The sequence below is a fragment of the Oncorhynchus kisutch genome, linkage group LG19 (assembly GCF_002021735.2).
Source record: "Oncorhynchus kisutch isolate 150728-3 linkage group LG19, Okis_V2, whole genome shotgun sequence".
NCBI classification, from domain to species: domain Eukaryota; kingdom Metazoa; phylum Chordata; class Actinopteri; order Salmoniformes; family Salmonidae; genus Oncorhynchus; species Oncorhynchus kisutch.
The window spans coordinates 40,190,816-40,207,030 of NC_034192.2; the positions used below are offsets into that span (position 1 = coordinate 40,190,816).

General features: G+C 41.2%; 1 protein-coding gene across 1 annotated transcript; it reads left to right on the top strand.

The window, feature by feature from the left end:
* Positions 1-816: 816 nt before the first annotated feature.
* Positions 817-15,818, top strand: guf1 (GTP binding elongation factor GUF1). Its single transcript, XM_020452791.2, has 17 exons — positions 817-1,298; positions 1,626-1,737; positions 4,347-4,495; positions 6,070-6,150; positions 6,267-6,344; positions 6,415-6,498; positions 6,584-6,648; positions 6,871-7,074; positions 7,316-7,455; positions 7,612-7,735; positions 8,013-8,145; positions 11,516-11,659; positions 11,797-11,930; positions 12,319-12,420; positions 12,709-12,828; positions 12,932-12,968; positions 15,447-15,818. Exons 1-17 carry the CDS (start codon positions 1,095-1,097, stop codon positions 15,579-15,581), a joined length of 2,046 nt encoding a protein of 681 aa, XP_020308380.1. The 5' UTR covers positions 817-1,094; the 3' UTR covers positions 15,582-15,818.
* Positions 15,819-16,215: the final 397 nt, after the last annotated feature.

A 16,215-nucleotide genomic window follows, 5' to 3' on the forward strand; every position in this document is an offset into this window, starting at 1 on the left:
CACCCTCTACCCCTATTCTTGTCATCTGTGCATGTGGAAAATAATGGAATAGCCTAGAAACAGCACCATTCATAGTATAGGCTGCTACACAATATATTATGTTATTGGAACATCTGTCATCACCCTGCAACTCAATAATAAATGTTTCGTCTCAAGGTTCACTGTAATGGTTACCATAAGAAACAACAACAAATACCCCAAAACACATTTTCAGCCTCCTCTCTTTTTCTGGGTTGCGTTTTGATTACTAATGTTCTTCTAAGGCTCTGATTAGGTGTCAAACTCATCCCAAAGGAGAATTGGAACTGTCAGATGTGTGGGCCCTACACAAGAAAGGTACACTGTCAGTATTCACAAGATGTGTCAGTAGCCTATCTGGCTTTTTGACCATGCTTGAAATATTCCTGCTGCAATTTAGTCAGAGAGATTTATCCAGGTCAGTGGAGACAACGAGGTTGGGAACTGCTACAAGGTATTCTTCCTCTTCAGCCAGGATGAAGCTATCTTCCTGGAATGGTGGCACCTCTTATTCTGGTTCTAGCCCAGTTGGTTAATGAGTGGAACAGTATTTGTAGTTCATTTTTAGATGGCTCATCTGTTATAGTCAACGGATTTAAATTGTTCCTAAATTATTAGTTTGTATGATATTCCTGTAATATCACACTCTACTCACTCAATCTGAATCCATTCTTTGTAAATTCCCCCTAATAAAAGAAAAAATTGGGTTTTTGTTATTTTGAAAATAAACATGTGGAACCAACAATGGCTTTTTAGAGCACAAGGCGCTAAACTACATTTCCCAGGATGCATTGTTAGTAACCTTACAACCCAACATGGCTGCGCCCTACCAAGCATGTTTTTTATTTGATTAACTTTAGTTCTCCTTTAGACACAGTTATATTTATCTGATTTGGATTTTTCATCACACCTCTGAGAATTCATACATTGCGATTGAAATGTAAAGAAATGTAGCGTATGTTGACACGATTTAACAGGGTCTGCGGCGTTAAATTGGCTAGCTATCAGGGCTAATGTCAATGCCCTGTACAGAAGCTTTAGCCAGCTAACGAATTGATTACCTAACGAACATTAACATGCAGCTGTCTTTAATAAAACATCAAGGGTGTGCAACACCTTTTTTAAGGCATCTTTTGGACTTCAGGGTTTGTCAAACAAGACAAAGGAGCCAGGGCTGTAAAATAGCTTGCACGGTCATTAGACACCGATGGATGAAGAGGGCACCTGTTTTCTGCACACACAACACCACCAACAAGATGATCAGTACACAGGCTGACAAAGTAATGAACTCTACAGCTTGCCGTGCAGTATGCATTATCTTACAGGTCATGTCCTTTATTGTAGCTAACTGCACTAACTTTGTTGCATAGTCACTTTACCCCTAACCTTACCTACGTCTACAAATTACCTCGACTAACCTTTACCCCCTGTATATAGCCTCGTTATTTTATTGTGTGACTTACATTTGACTTTAGTTTATTTAGTAAATATTTTCTTGAAACTATTGTTGGTTAAGGGCTTGTAAGTAAGCATTTCGCGGTAAGGTCTACACATGTTTTATTCGGCGCATGTGACAAAATTTGATTTGATTTGGTTATTTCTTGAAGGAGAACATAGATATGTCAAAGTTCCCAGTGGAGAGGATCAGAAACTTCAGTATCATTGCTCACATTGACCATGGGAAAAGCACCTTGGCTGACAGGCTTCTGGAACTAACAGGTAGCTATCACCTAAATGACCATATTCTTCTTCATTGGTATCATGGTGTTTGTAACTTTTTGTGCAAGCTGGCACCAACTGCAGGAGTGTGTGATGGATCACATATTTTGTGATATAAAAGGGAAGGGAAGAAATGGCACCACCAACTAACCCTTCACCTACAATTTAAGTAATTAAAAAACAATTCAACCACTCCACAAATTTCTTGATAACAAACTATAGTTTTGGCAAGTTGGTTAGGACATCTACTTTGTGCATGACACAAGTAATCTTTTCCAGCAATTGTTTACAGACAGATTATTTCACTTAATTCACTGTATCACAATTCCAGTGGGTCAGAAGTTTACATACACTCAGTTGACTGTGCCTTTTAAACAGCTTGGAATTTACACAATTGGAGGTGTACCTGTGGATGTATTTCAAGGCCTACCTTCAAACTCAGTGCCTTTTTGACATCATGAGAAAATCAAAAGAAATCAGCCAAGACCTCAAAAAAATTGTAGACCTCCACAAGTCTGGTTCATCCTTGGGAGTCCAAATGCCTGAAGGTACCACGCTCATCTGTACAAACAATAGTACGCAAGTATAAACACCGTGGGACGACACAGCCATCATACCACTCAGGAAGGAGACACGTTCTGTCTCCAAGAGCACTTGGTGCACTTCACAAAATAGATGGCATCATGAGGTAGAAATTACGTGGCTATATTGAAGCAACATCTCAAGACATCAGTCAGGAAGTTAAAGCTTGGTCACGAATGGGTCTTCCAAATGGACAATGACCCCAAGCATACTTTCAAAGTTGTGGCAAAATGGCCTAAGGATGACAAAGTCAAGGTATTGGAGTGGACAAAGCCCTGACCTCAATCCTATAGAACATTTTTGGGCAGAACTGAAAAGCGTGTGCAAGCAAGGAGGCCTACAAACCTGACTCAGTTACACCAGCTCTGTCAGGAGGAATGGGCCAAAATTCACCCAACTTATTGTGGGAAACTTGATGAAGGCTACCTGAAATGTTTGACCCAAGTTAAACAATTTAAAGGCAATGCTGCCAAATACTAATTGAGTGTATGTAAACTTCTGACCCATTCTGAATGTGATGAAAGAAATGAAAGCTGAAATAAATTATTCTTTCTACTATTATTCTGACATTTCACATTCTTAAAATAAAGTGGTGATCCTAACTGATCCTACACCAGGCCAACAGCCCGGAAGACAGGACTCTTTCATTCAACACATCTTCTAGATATTCTGCAGTAAAACCTTGTACATCCAAGTACTTCCCTGCAGTTTCCACAACAGCATCCATTTTCGGTGATTTAATATCCACTTTTGTGGTACAGTTCATAACCATTGCAATGAATTCTAAGGAGCCAACCTTACTAAAGCACAAATTTGTATTTGTTCCCTTGACCCATCGTCCTATACTCCCCTTAAGCTCTGGACCTCGAAGCCAGTTCCACTACTTGTTTTCATTGTTCCCCTCTAATCAGGGCTGATTTAGTCCTGGCCCACCAGGTGGGTGCAAATATCAGGTAGAAAAGGAAACCAGCAGGCTCCAGATCTCGTAGGTTAAGAGTTGAATACCCCTGTTCTACTCTCTTCACTGCCTCAGCATACGACACCTTTTTTTTCTACTCTGACCCTGGCAACCTCAACATGTCTCTCTTGCACCGGGCACTTCTGATTCCGAACAACATGGACACCCTCACAACTGACACAGTTCTTTCCAGCGATACTATGCAATATTTTGTCCCATGCAATCCTGCACACTTATGACATCTCAGAATCTCCCTCCTACACACTGCTGCAACATGACCATAAACTTGGCATCTAAAACACCTTAGTGGGTTTGGCACAAAAGCTCTCACAGGATAACTGACATATCCTAACATGACTTTGTCAAGTAAAGACTCTTCAAAACTCCTAAGGACAGACCGTGTCTTCTCAGTTTCACCATGCTCGCCACCGCATCGCGCCAAACGGCAGGCATTACAGAAAAGAGTAAAGGTCCACTTTGAAATCCATTTAACAGTACCCAAATTATTATCTACCTAGCCTGAGACTACATATGTGTCAGCCAAAAGGCAGGGATCCACTTTCTCCAAAAATGTAACTCCCGCTGGGCCAGAATGATCCTTTTCATGACCATATGGGTGAGGCTCGTACTCAATTCTTCACCACACCTGCCACCGCAGGTAATTCATCCTCACTCTCGCCAGGTTCAATTTCTGAGACAGCAGACTATGGTTTGTACTTGGCGCCATTCTTCCTCAACACACATCTTCCCTCTGCACATGGCTCTTCTTCCTGTCTGTCCATAATCATGTCTATCCGTTCACCACACTCATGCCGCGCCTTCATCCGCCATATTGTTTGCAGAACACGCACTAATGGCCTTTCTCCAATACCCAACTTCGGTTCCATTGCCCAATTTACTATTCCGGCCATCTCTGGCCTCTCCATTCTCACAAAATGTGGGCTACTCTGCATCTTTGTCTCGGGTTCCATGCTGGTCCATTACCATATTCATACACATGGATCACACAAATACTCATGCATTTAGTTTCTTGTATGATATGGCTCAGCTCATTGCTTGGTTTTTACAGGTGCCATAGCCACGACAGATAAGAACAAACAGGTGTTGGACAAGCTGCAGGTGGAGCGAGAGCGAGGGATAACTGTGAAGGCCCAGACAGCCTCCTTGTTCTACAAGTACCAGGGACAGACCTACCTGCTCAACCTCATTGATACACCAGTAAGTACATTGAACAATTTTTTGAACATTGCAACAATTTCTAAGATTTTACTGAGTTACAGTTCATATAAGGAAATCAGTCCATTCAAATAAATTCATTAGGCCTTTATCTATGGATTTCACATGACTGGTAATACAGATATGCATCCGTTGGTCACAGATACCTTTAAAAAAGAATAGGGGCGTGGATCAGAAAACCAGTCAGTATCTGGTGTGACCACCATTTGCCTCATGCAGCGCAACAAATCTCCTTCGCATAGAGTTGATCAGGCTGTTGATTGTGGCCTGTAGAATGTTGTCCCACTCCTCTTCAATGGCCGTGAGAAGTTGCTGGATATTGGCGGGAACTGGAATTCGCTGTCATACACATAGATCCAGAGCATCCCATACGTGTTCTATGGGTGACATGTCTGGTGAGTATGAAGGCCATGGAAGAACTTGGACATTTTCAGCTTCCAGCAATTGTGTACAGATCCTTGCGACATGGGGCCGTGCATTATCATGCTGAAACATGAGGTGATGGCGGCGGATGAATGGCACGACAATGGCCTCAGGATCTCATTTCGGTATCTCTGTGCATTCAAATTGACATTGATAAAATGTAATTGTGTTCGTTGTCCGTAGCTTATGCCTGCATATACCATAACCCCACCGCCACTATGGGGCATTCTGTTCACAACATTGACATCAGCAAACCGCTCGCCCACCCAACGCCATACACACTGTCTGCAATCTGCCCGGTACAGTTGAACTGGGATTCATCCTTGCAGAGAACACTTCTCCAGCGTGCCAGTGGCCATCAAAGGTGAGAATTTGCCCACAAGTCTAATACGATGCTGAACTGCAGTCAGATCAAGACCCTGGTGAGGATGATGAGCTTTCCTGAGAATGTTTCTGTTTGTGCAGAAATTCTTCAGTTGTGCAAACCCACAGTCTCATCAGCTCATCAGTCCGGGTGGCTGGTCTGACGATCCCACGGGCGAAGAAGCTAGATGTGAAGGTCCTGGGCTGACGTGGTTACACGTGGTCTGTGGTTGTGAGGCCGGTTGGACACACTGCCAAATTCTCTAACATGGCTTTGGAAGCGGCTTCTAGTAGAATGATTAACATTACATTCTCTGGCAACAGCTCTGGTGGACATTCCTGCAGTCAGCATGTCAATTGCACACTCCTTCAAAACTTGTGGCATTGTGTTGTGTGACACAACTGCACATTTTAGAGTAGCCTTTTATAGTCCCCCGCACAAGGTGCACCTGTATAATGTCCGTGTTGTTTAGTCAGATTTTTGATATGCCACACCTGTCAGATGGATGGACTATCTTGGCAAAGGAGAAATGCTCACTAACAGGGATGTAAAAAAAATTGTGCAAACAATTCGAGCGAAATAAGCTTTCTGTGCGAATTGAAACATTTCTGGAATCTTTTATTTCAGCTCATGAAACATGGGACCAACACTTTACATGTTACATTTTATATTTTTGTTCAGTGTAGATGGGACTAGATACCGTCAGTGACACAAGGGGTTTGTTTGTAGTAGTCTTAATTACAGCACTCCTGGTCTTCTCTGTTTTCAGGGTCATGTTGACTTCAGTTATGAAGTGTCTAGATCCATCTCAGCGTGCCAAGGTGTACTGTTGATTGTTGATGCCAATCAGGTAGGTTTTTCGGCAAGGTAAAACTTTATTTTCGGCATAATGTGTATTTGACAGACACATTACCTGGGAAATGTATCCAAGGTAGAGTGTCATTGATGTGTTCTTGTGTGGATCAGGGGATTCAAGCACAGACTGTGGCTAACTTCTACTTGGCATTCGAAGCTCAGCTGACCATCATTCCTGTCATCAACAAGGTACATTTCCCAATGAATCTATGTTAGATAAGTGATTGACAAATATGATCATGTTCTGTTTCTTTTTCAGATTGATTTGAAAAATGCTGATCCAGAGAGGGTAGAAAAACAGATTGAGAAGGTGTTTGATATTCCAACTGAAGAATGTATTAGGGTGAGTTTATTGACTGAGATGTTGACAATTGCCAATATCTTAGTTTGGACAACTGTCTAAATATGATGATTCCTCCTCTCTTTAGATTTCTGCCAAACTGGGAACCAATGTAGAACAAGTCCTCCAAGAGGTGGTGAAACGGTTACCACCGTAAGTTTTATTTGACTCCTTACTTCCTGTTGGAAAAACAAATGTCTTCCAATGTAATGCACTTCCCCTTTGAATCCATGGCTGCCTCCCAAATGGCACCCTATTCCCTGTAGTGCTCTACTTTTGACCAGGGCCTGTAGAGACCTGGTCAAAAGTAGTGCACTATGTAGGGAATAGAGTGCCGTTTCAGATGCACTCAACATAGTCATTTTTTGTTCCCAGACCAACCTTTAAAAAAGAGGACCCATTCAAAGCCCTGGTGTTTGACTCCAACTTCGATCACTACAGAGGGGTGGTGGCGAACATCGCTCTGTTCGGAGGCTATTTGTCTAAAGGAGACAGGATCATATCTGCGTACCTGGGGAAAAGCTACGAGGTCAACGAGCTAGGCCTCCTCAGGCCAGATGAGCACCCCACAGACAGATTGTGAGTGTCTTAGCCTGCATAATATTCATCTTGTCTGATTCCATATCACTGGTGGTGACTGTTGTATTAAATGCACACTCTGTCAGTTCTCCCTTCCTCGTGGTAGTAAGATACAAGGTGCTAATTGTATCGGTTCTTCTTGTTTGGTACATTGCTATATAGGCATATCATATTGGTCACATGGCTGTAAATGAACAATGACTCTTCTTTTCATTCCTAACACTGAGGGTGTGTTGTGCAGGTACGCAGGCCAGGTGGGCTATGTGATAGCAGGTATGAAGGAAGTGAAGGAGGCCCAGATCGGTGACACCCTCTACCATCAGAAACATCTGGTAGAAGCTTTCCCGGGGTTCAAGCCAGCCAAGGCCATGGTGTTTGCAGGTACGCTGACAGACATATAAGTGAGAAAACAATGCAACTGGTCCCATAATGTTGCATTTACAAAGTGTCAATAGGCAGTAGTTTATAAGCAAACATTAGTAGTAGCAGGTGTCACTGATTTCTATCCTGAGTGTGCTTGTTGGCATCTCTCTCCAGGGATGTACCCTATGGACCAGTCAGACTACAGCGCCCTCCGCAGTGCTGTGGAGAAACTGACGCTCAACGACTCCAGTGTGACGGTCCAGAGAGACAGCAGTTTGGCACTGGGAGCAGGCTGGAGGTCAGATCATAACATGACCAACTAAACTACAATCATCTACTACTTAAAGCTATACAAATGGTGACGGGGAGGACCTTGACAGGATACATAGCTTTGGGTCAATGCATCATAACCACCCTGGTCTGTGACTGCACTGCTATGCTTTATATTCTTCATTTGCTTTGAGGGATACCATTTTCAGCTGTGATCAAGACCCCTGTGTGACCCTGACTCCTAAATTGTTCGCCCCCTCACACTGTTATTGTTTTCCTTTGTTTTTCTTTCCTTCATTTTGTAGACTAGGCTTCCTGGGCCTGCTCCACATGGAGGTGTTTAACCAGCGCTTGGAACAGGAGTACAACGCCTCTGTCATAGTGACAGCCCCCACTGTGCCCTACAAGGCTATCCTGTCCTCCGCCAAGCTCATTAAGGTAATAGACAGCACCACCTCTAGGGGCTTCAACTCACATGTACAGTTGAAGTCAGACGTTTACATACACTTAGGTTGGAGTCATTAAAACTCGTTTTTTTCAACCACTCCACAAATTTCTTGTTAACAAACTAGAGTTTTGGCAAGTCGGTTAGGATATCTACTTTGTGAATGACACAAGTAATTTTTCCAACAATAGTTTACAGACAGATTATTTCACTTATCACAATTCCAGTGTGTCAGAAGTTTACATACACTAAGTTGACTGTGCCTTTGAACAGCTTGGAAATTCCAGAAAATGATGTCATGGCTTTAGACGCTTCTGATAGGCAAATTAACATAATTTGAGTCAATTGGAGGTGTACCTGTGGATGTATTTCAAGGCCTACCTTCAAACTCAGTGCCTCTTTGATTGACAAAGAGAAAATCTAAAGAAATCAGCCAAGACCTCAGAAAAAAGATTGTAGACCTCCACAAGTCTGGTTCATCCTTGGGAGAAATTTCCAAACACCTGAAGGTACCATGTTCATCTGCACAAACAATAGTACGCAAGTATAAACACCATGGGACCATGCAGCCATCATACCGCTCAGGAAGAAGACGCATTCTGTCTCCTAGAGATGAAAGTACTTTGGTGCGAAAAGTGCAAATCAATCACAGAACAACAGCAAAGGACCTTGTGAAGATGCTGGAGGAAACGGTAAAACGAGTCCTATATCGACATAACCTGAAAGGCCGCTCAGCAAGGAAGAAGCCACTGCTCCAAAACCGCCAATAAAAAGCCAGACTATGGTTTGCAACTGCACATGGCGACAAAGATCGTACTTTTTGGAGAAATGTCCTCTGGTCTGATGAAACAAAAATATAACTGTTTGGCCATAATGACTATTATGTTTAGAGGAAAAAGGGGAAGGCTTACACGCCGGAGAACACCATCCCAACCGTGACGCACGGGGGTGGCAGCATCATGTTGTGGGGGTGTTTTGTTGCTGTAGGGACTGGTGCACTTCACAAAATAGATGGCATCATGAGAAAGGGAAATTATTTGGATATATTGAAGCAACATCTCAAGACATCAGTCAGGAAGTTAAAGCTTGGTCATGAATGGGTCTTCCAAATGGACAATGACTCCAAGTATACTTCCAAAGTTGTGGTAAAATGGCTTAAGGACAACAAAGTCCAGGTATTGGAGTGGCCATCACAAAGCCCTGACCTCAATCCCATGGAATATTTGTGGGCAAAACTGAAAAAGCTTGTGCAAGCAAGGAGGCCTACAAACCTGTCAGGAGGAATGGGCCAAAATTCACCCAGCTTATTGTGGGAAGCTTGATGAAGGCTACCTGAAACGTTTGACCCAAGTTAACCATTTTAAAGGCAATGCAACCAAATACTAATTGAGGGTATTTATACTTCTGACCCACAGGAATGTGATGAAATAAATAAAAGCTGAAATAAATCATTCTCTCTACAATTATTCTGACATTTCACATTCTTAAAATAAAGTGGTGATCCTAACTTTACTAGGATTAAATGTCAGGAATTGTGAAACTGAGTTTAAATGTATTTTGCTAAGGTGTATGTAAAACGTCCGACTTCAACTGTACATATATTGCATTGGGAAGTTGACATGATATCACAGCAAAATAAATGCACACGAGTACATATATTTGCAAATGTACAGTACCAGTGAAACGTTTGGATACACCTACTCATTCCAGTTTATTTTTTACAACTATTTTCTACATAGTAGCATAATAGTGAATACATCAAAACTATGAAGTAACACAACCAAAAAAGTGTTAAACAAACCTAAACATATTTTAGATTCTTCAAAGTAGCCACCCTTTGCCATAATGACAGCTTTACACTCGTCATTCTCTCAACCATCTTCACCTGGAATGCTTTTCCAACTTATTATGTGACTTCTGAAGGTAATTGTTTGCACCAGATCTTATTTAGGAGCTTCATAGAAAAGGGGGTGAAATCAAATGCACGCACCACTTTTAAATGTATTTATTTATTTTTGAATATTTTTAAACAAGTTCTTTTTTTCACTTCAAAAATTTGAACTATTTTGTGTATGTCCGTTACATGAAATCCAATAAAAATCCATTTAAATTACAGGTTTTAATGCAACAAAATAGGAAAAATGCGAAGGGGGGTGAATACTTTTGTGAGTCTCTGTACATGTTGCAAGACCCACTGGTTGATGCTCATTTATAAAACCCTCTTAGGCCTCACTCCCCCACTATCTGAGATATCTACTGCAGCCCTCATCCTCCACATACAACACCCGTTCTGCAAGTCACATTCTGTTAAAGGTCCCCAAAGCGCACACATCCCTGGGTCGCTCCTCTTTTCAGTTTGCTGCAGCTAGCTAGCGACTGGAACGAGCTGCAACAAACACTCAAACTGGACAGTTTTATCTCAATCATGGACACTTCTACTAACACTTGTGGCTGCTTTGTGTGAGATCGTTTTCTCTACTTTCTTGCCCTTTGTGATGTTTGTACCCTGTTTTGTGCTGCTACCATGCTGTGTTGTCTTAGGTCTCTTATGTAGTGTTGTCTCTTGTCGTGATGTGTTTTGTCCTATATTTTTAATCCCAGCCCCCGTCCCCGCAGGAGGCCTTTTTGGTAGGCCGTCATTGTAAATAAGAATTGGTTATTAACTGACTTGCCTAGTTATATAAAGGTTAAATAAAAACAGTTGATGTTGAGATGTCTGTTACTTGAACTCTGCGTTTGATGGTTTTTGCGACTGCACATAAAGAAACTTTCAAAGTTCTTCAAATGTTCTGGATTGACTGACCTTCGTTTCTCTTTGCTTATTTGAGCTGTTCTTGCCATAATATGGATTTGGTCTTTTACCAAATAGAGTTATCTTCTGTATACCACCCCTACCTTGTCACAACACAACTGATTGGCTCAAACACATTAAGAAGGAATTAACTTTTAACAAGGCACACCTGTTAATTGAAATGCAATTCCAGGTGACTACCTGATGAAGCTGGTTGAGAGTGCAAAGTGTGCAAAGCTGTCAAGGCAAAGGGTGGCTACTTTGAAGAATCTCAAATATAAAATGTAGAATATTTAACTTTTTTTTTTGGTTACTACATGATTCCATATGTGTTATTTCATAGTTTTGATGTGTTCACTATTATTCTACAATGTAGAAAATAGTAAAAATAAAGACAAATCCTTGAATGAGTAGGTGTGTCCAGACTTTTGACTGTTACATTACGTCAACTATTATTTTCAAACAGTGAAAAAATAGTTTATAAACTGTTTCATACACTGTCATATGAAAAAATATATATGTATGTACATGGTAACCGTTGTTTGGTGAAGGTTCTAACTGTTGTGTTGTAGGAGCATGGGAAGGAGGAGATCACCATAGTGAACCCAGCCCAGTTCCCAGACAGGTCCGTAGTGAAAGAGTACCTGGAGCCCATGGTGATGGGGACCATCATCACCCCTGATGACTACATTGGGAAAATCATGAGTATCTGCTTGGTAAGCCAGCCTGGCTTTCAGGTGTTGCTAATTATTTGTTTTTAGGATCACTGTGTAACAGAGACATTTAAGAAAATGTGTTTTGATTACTTTCACTTTCACTTTTTTTTTTTACCATCATTTGTCCATTCTTGTAGAATCGCCGAGCCGTCCAGAAGAACATGGTGTACATTGACGACCACCGAGTGATGATGAAATATCTCTTCCCTCTGAATGAAATTGTCGTGGACTTCTATGACCTCCTCAAATCCATGTCTTCAGGATATGCCAGGTAATTCTATGTTGCATAGGGAACCTTCTCAGTTGGGCCGGGACGATACCAGTATCGCAATAGTTTTTTTTCATAGCAAAAAAAGAAAACACAAAGCAGACCAAACTCTTTGGTCCTTTAAAAACCTGCTGGATGTAAAATATTGTGTGCTGTAGATCTTGGAAAATAAATTAATGTGACTCTGGATGACAGCATAAATGATGTTTGTTTCCAACATTATGCCTGTTTTCCTAAAGAAATGAAATCCGCTTGGTGTCTTGTTTCCTTGCCAGGATACGAACGAGTATCGGGATACTGGTATTGCTCCGGCCCAACTTTTCAGATTGATTTGGTAACCTGAATGATTAGAAGAACATGAGACATTGTATGTTGTAATATTGTTCATCAGCTTTGACTATGAGGATGCAGGGTACCAGGCTGCCCATGTGATCAAGATGGATATTCTGCTGAACGGGAAACCTGTGGAGGAACTCACCACTATTGTTCACAAGTAAGTCTTTGATACTTAGTGCTTCGACCTGTATCAGCTAATCTTTGGGCTCAGACCCCTACGGTTGAAAAACAAGTGTTGACTGATTCCTAACTCAAACTTTTGTGAATCTCTCCCGTTGACATTACTGTGTGATTCAACTCTTGAGTAAAAAAAACAGTATCTACTATACAAATTATTATTTTGCTCAATGTGTCTATCTTTCAAGGGCTACTAATAGTATGATCTATTTGAGTACCGTAATGATGTGACCCTTGGGTGTCTTCTGTTCTGTTCTCCTATGTACAGAGACCGGGCATACAGTGCAGGCAAAGCCATGTGCGAGCGCCTGCAAGACGCCATACCCAGACAGATGTTTGAAATCGCAGTACAAGCAGCCATCGGCAGCAAAGTCATCGCGAGGGAGACGTAAGTGTCGTGGCCAAACATGGAAGAATACACACAAGACCAAGTCATTTGGAAAGTTGGTAGCGTTGCGGATTGCACGACAACCGCTCTCTCTCTCTTGCAGAATAAAGGCTTACAAGAAAAATGTGCTCGCAAAATGTGTAAGTAAACTTGTTCTTTTAATTCAAATGTTGGTTTGTACCAATGATTTAGATATACCCTAGGTGACTGATAGGGGGCGCTGTGTTGAAGCAACGGTGCCTCAATCTTGGCACTCCCCCACCATTGTAAAAAATAGAAATGCCCTTATTAATGTTTACATTCGTTTTTTGCCACATTTATTATATTACAGACACCTTAATGCATACTTTTCCATTTTATTATGTGAGCTAAACATCAAATAAAAAATTACAAAATATATTTTAAAAACCATTTGCCTTTAAAGTATAATTTAAGATGAATAATATTACTGTGCCCACTACAACAACAAAAAAACTTCAATGCATGTAATTTTGTCCTTGAAAGATTTCATTGAAATAATGTAGAATTCCTATGAAGGACTGCTCCCACTGGGGAGTGCCAATATGGCCGACCTGTGTCTTCAAGGCCTCTCAATGGACAATACATACCGTCAACAATTCAGGGTTTATATACAGTACCAGTCAAATGTTTGGACACACCTGCTCATTCCAGGATTTTTCTTTATTTGTACTATTTTCTACATTATAGAATAATAGTGAAGACATCAAAACTATGAAGTAACACATATGGAATCATGTCGTAACCAAAAAAGTGTTAAACAAATCAAAATATATTTTATGTTGGAGATTCTTCAAAGTAGTGACCCTTTGCCTTGATGACAGCTTTGCAAACTCTTGGCATTCTCTCAACCAGGTTCATGAGGTAGTCACCTGGAATGCATTACAATTAACAGGTCTGCCTGTTAATAATTTGTGGTTTTTCTTTCCTTCTTAATGTGTTTGAGTCAATCAATTGTGTTGTGACACAGTAAGGGTGATATACAGAAGATAGCCCTATTTGGAAAAAGACCAAGTCCATATTATGGCAAGAACAGCTCAAATAAGCAGAGAGAAATGACAGTCCATCATTACTTTAAGACATGAAGGTCAGTCAATATGGAACATTTCAAGAACTTTAAAAGTTTCTTCAAGTGCTGTTGCAAAAACCATCAAGCTCTATGATGAAACTGGATCTCCTGAGGACCTTCACAGGAAAGGAAGACCCAGAGGATAAGTTCATTAGAGTTACCAGCCTCAGAAATCGGCAATTAACTACACCTTAGTTTGCACCTCAGAGTTCAAGTAACAGACACATCTTAACATAAGCTGTTCAGAGGAGGCTGCGTGAATCAGGCCTTCATAGTCGAATTGCTGCAATGACACCACTACTAAAGGACATCAATAAGAAGAAGAGACTTGCTTGGGCCAGGAAACATGAGCAATGGACATTAGACCGGTGCAAATCTGTCCTTTTGGTCTAATGAGTCCAAATTTGCGATTTTTGGTTCCAGCCGCTGAGACGCAGAGTAGTTTGACGGATAATCTCTGCATGTGTGCTTCCCAACGTGAAGCGAGGAGAAGGTGTGATGGTGTGCTTTGCTGGTGACACTGTTAGTGATTTATTTTGAATTCAAGGCACACTTAACCAGCATGGCTACCACAGCATTCTGCAGCAATATGCCTTCCCATCAGGTTCGTGCTTAGTGGGACTATCATTTGTTTTTCAACAGGACAATGGCCCAAAACACACCTCCAGGCTGTGTAAGGGCTATTTGACCAAGAAGGAGAGTGATGGAGTGCTGCATCAGATGACCCGGCCTCCGCAATCACCCGACCTCAACCCAATTGAGATGGTTTGGGATGAGTTGGACCGCAAAGTGAAGAAAAAGCAGCCAACAAGTGTTCAGCATATGTGGGAACTCCTTCAAGACTGTTGGAAAAGCATTCCAGGTGACTACCTCCATGAAGCTGGTTGAAAGAATGCCAAGCTGTCATAAAGGGTGGCTACTTTGAAGAATCTATAATTTAACCTTTTTATTTTGGTTACGATGTGTTATTTCATAGTTTTGATTGTAGTGTTTTAGTATGTTAGCTGATCCTTGAGTCTCTATAGCCCCATTTTATAACTGGTGCTAACATAGTTCCTTAGTCCTGATCTTGTTTACATTCTGATTGTGTTCATATTTACAGATGTCTACACATGGTAATAAAATATGTCTGTTATCCGTCCACTGTGTTTGCATTGTGACCAGATTTCCTGGTCCCTCCCTTTATGCAAATTATTTGACAGACAATCTTTCAAAATACTATTTATTTATTACAAGACACATATTTATGCCATAAGTCAATGGCGATCACCTGTCAATGATTTTAGAAGGCTGATAGTATGTTAATGGTATGTTAAGTGGTTTCACTGTCCAGATCCGGCTACACTTCTAAGATATCCAGACACAATGTGTGTCTGACTACCCCTGGAGGTGGGCAGGAAGACCTGATCATAATGTGTCTTTTGATTATCTACACCTGTCTGGAAATGTGGGCACAATCTGAATGTGGACAGGATCAGGACAAAGAATGCATGTTACAACCAGGTATAAACTGGGCTTTTCTCTCTTTCAGTACGGAGGTGATATAACAAGAAAGATGAAGCTCCTGAAGAAACAAGCGGAGGGTAAAAAGAAGATGCGGTATGTTGGAACCGTGCAAGTCCCCAAGGATGCCTTCATCAATGTTCTGAAGAGGAAAGACAAGTAGAATATCAGTATCCTTAGTCATTGAAGGTATTTTTTTGTTCAACAAATTAACAAACAATATTGTTCACAACAAAATAACTTCAATGTCCCATACATAGACGTCAAATTTTAACATTGTTTATTCTTATAATGTAGATCCCGTTGCCTATGAAAACATGTAACGATTACTCAGTGAAATACTGTAAGTGCAAGGTGCAAATACATCAATGATGTAAATAATAAAACAAGATCAAATGTTGTCATTTCTCTTTTTCCTTTCCCTTTGCCATGGATCCAGTGTGCTGGGGTTGTAACATTTTGACTTCATCTTAATTGTACTTGTATTTCCTTGATTCCTCGCGTCCTCTCTACTTGCCTCCTAAAAAAAACACATTGAGAAAGAAGATCCAGGGGGAGGGGGGTCTAATTAGTTATACTGTTAAGTTGGAAAAGAAAGTTGTTGGATTCGAACCAGGGATGTCATTGGTCACAGGCCTCCCTGATGGTGTTTGTTTTACTCTCACCTGTCACTGCAATCTCTTCCCATTTAGCTTTCAATCAACCATTCACATTTTGTCCCGCCCTCAAAACACAGCTGGGTCCTGTTTGACTGATTAGACCATTTGGGCAGAGCTTTCAAAGGCTGCCCAATTATT

Coding starts and splice junctions, on each gene's coding strand:
- guf1 (XM_020452791.2), top strand. CDS start 1,095: ATGCAGCTGTCTTTAATAAAACATCAAGGGTGTGCAACACCTTTTTTA. Junction 4,496..6,069: donor TCAACCTCATTGATACACCA/GTAAGTACATTG, acceptor CTCTGTTTTCAG/GGTCATGTTGACTTCAGTTA. Junction 8,146..11,515: donor CCTCCGCCAAGCTCATTAAG/GTAATAGACAGC, acceptor GTTGTGTTGTAG/GAGCATGGGAAGGAGGAGAT.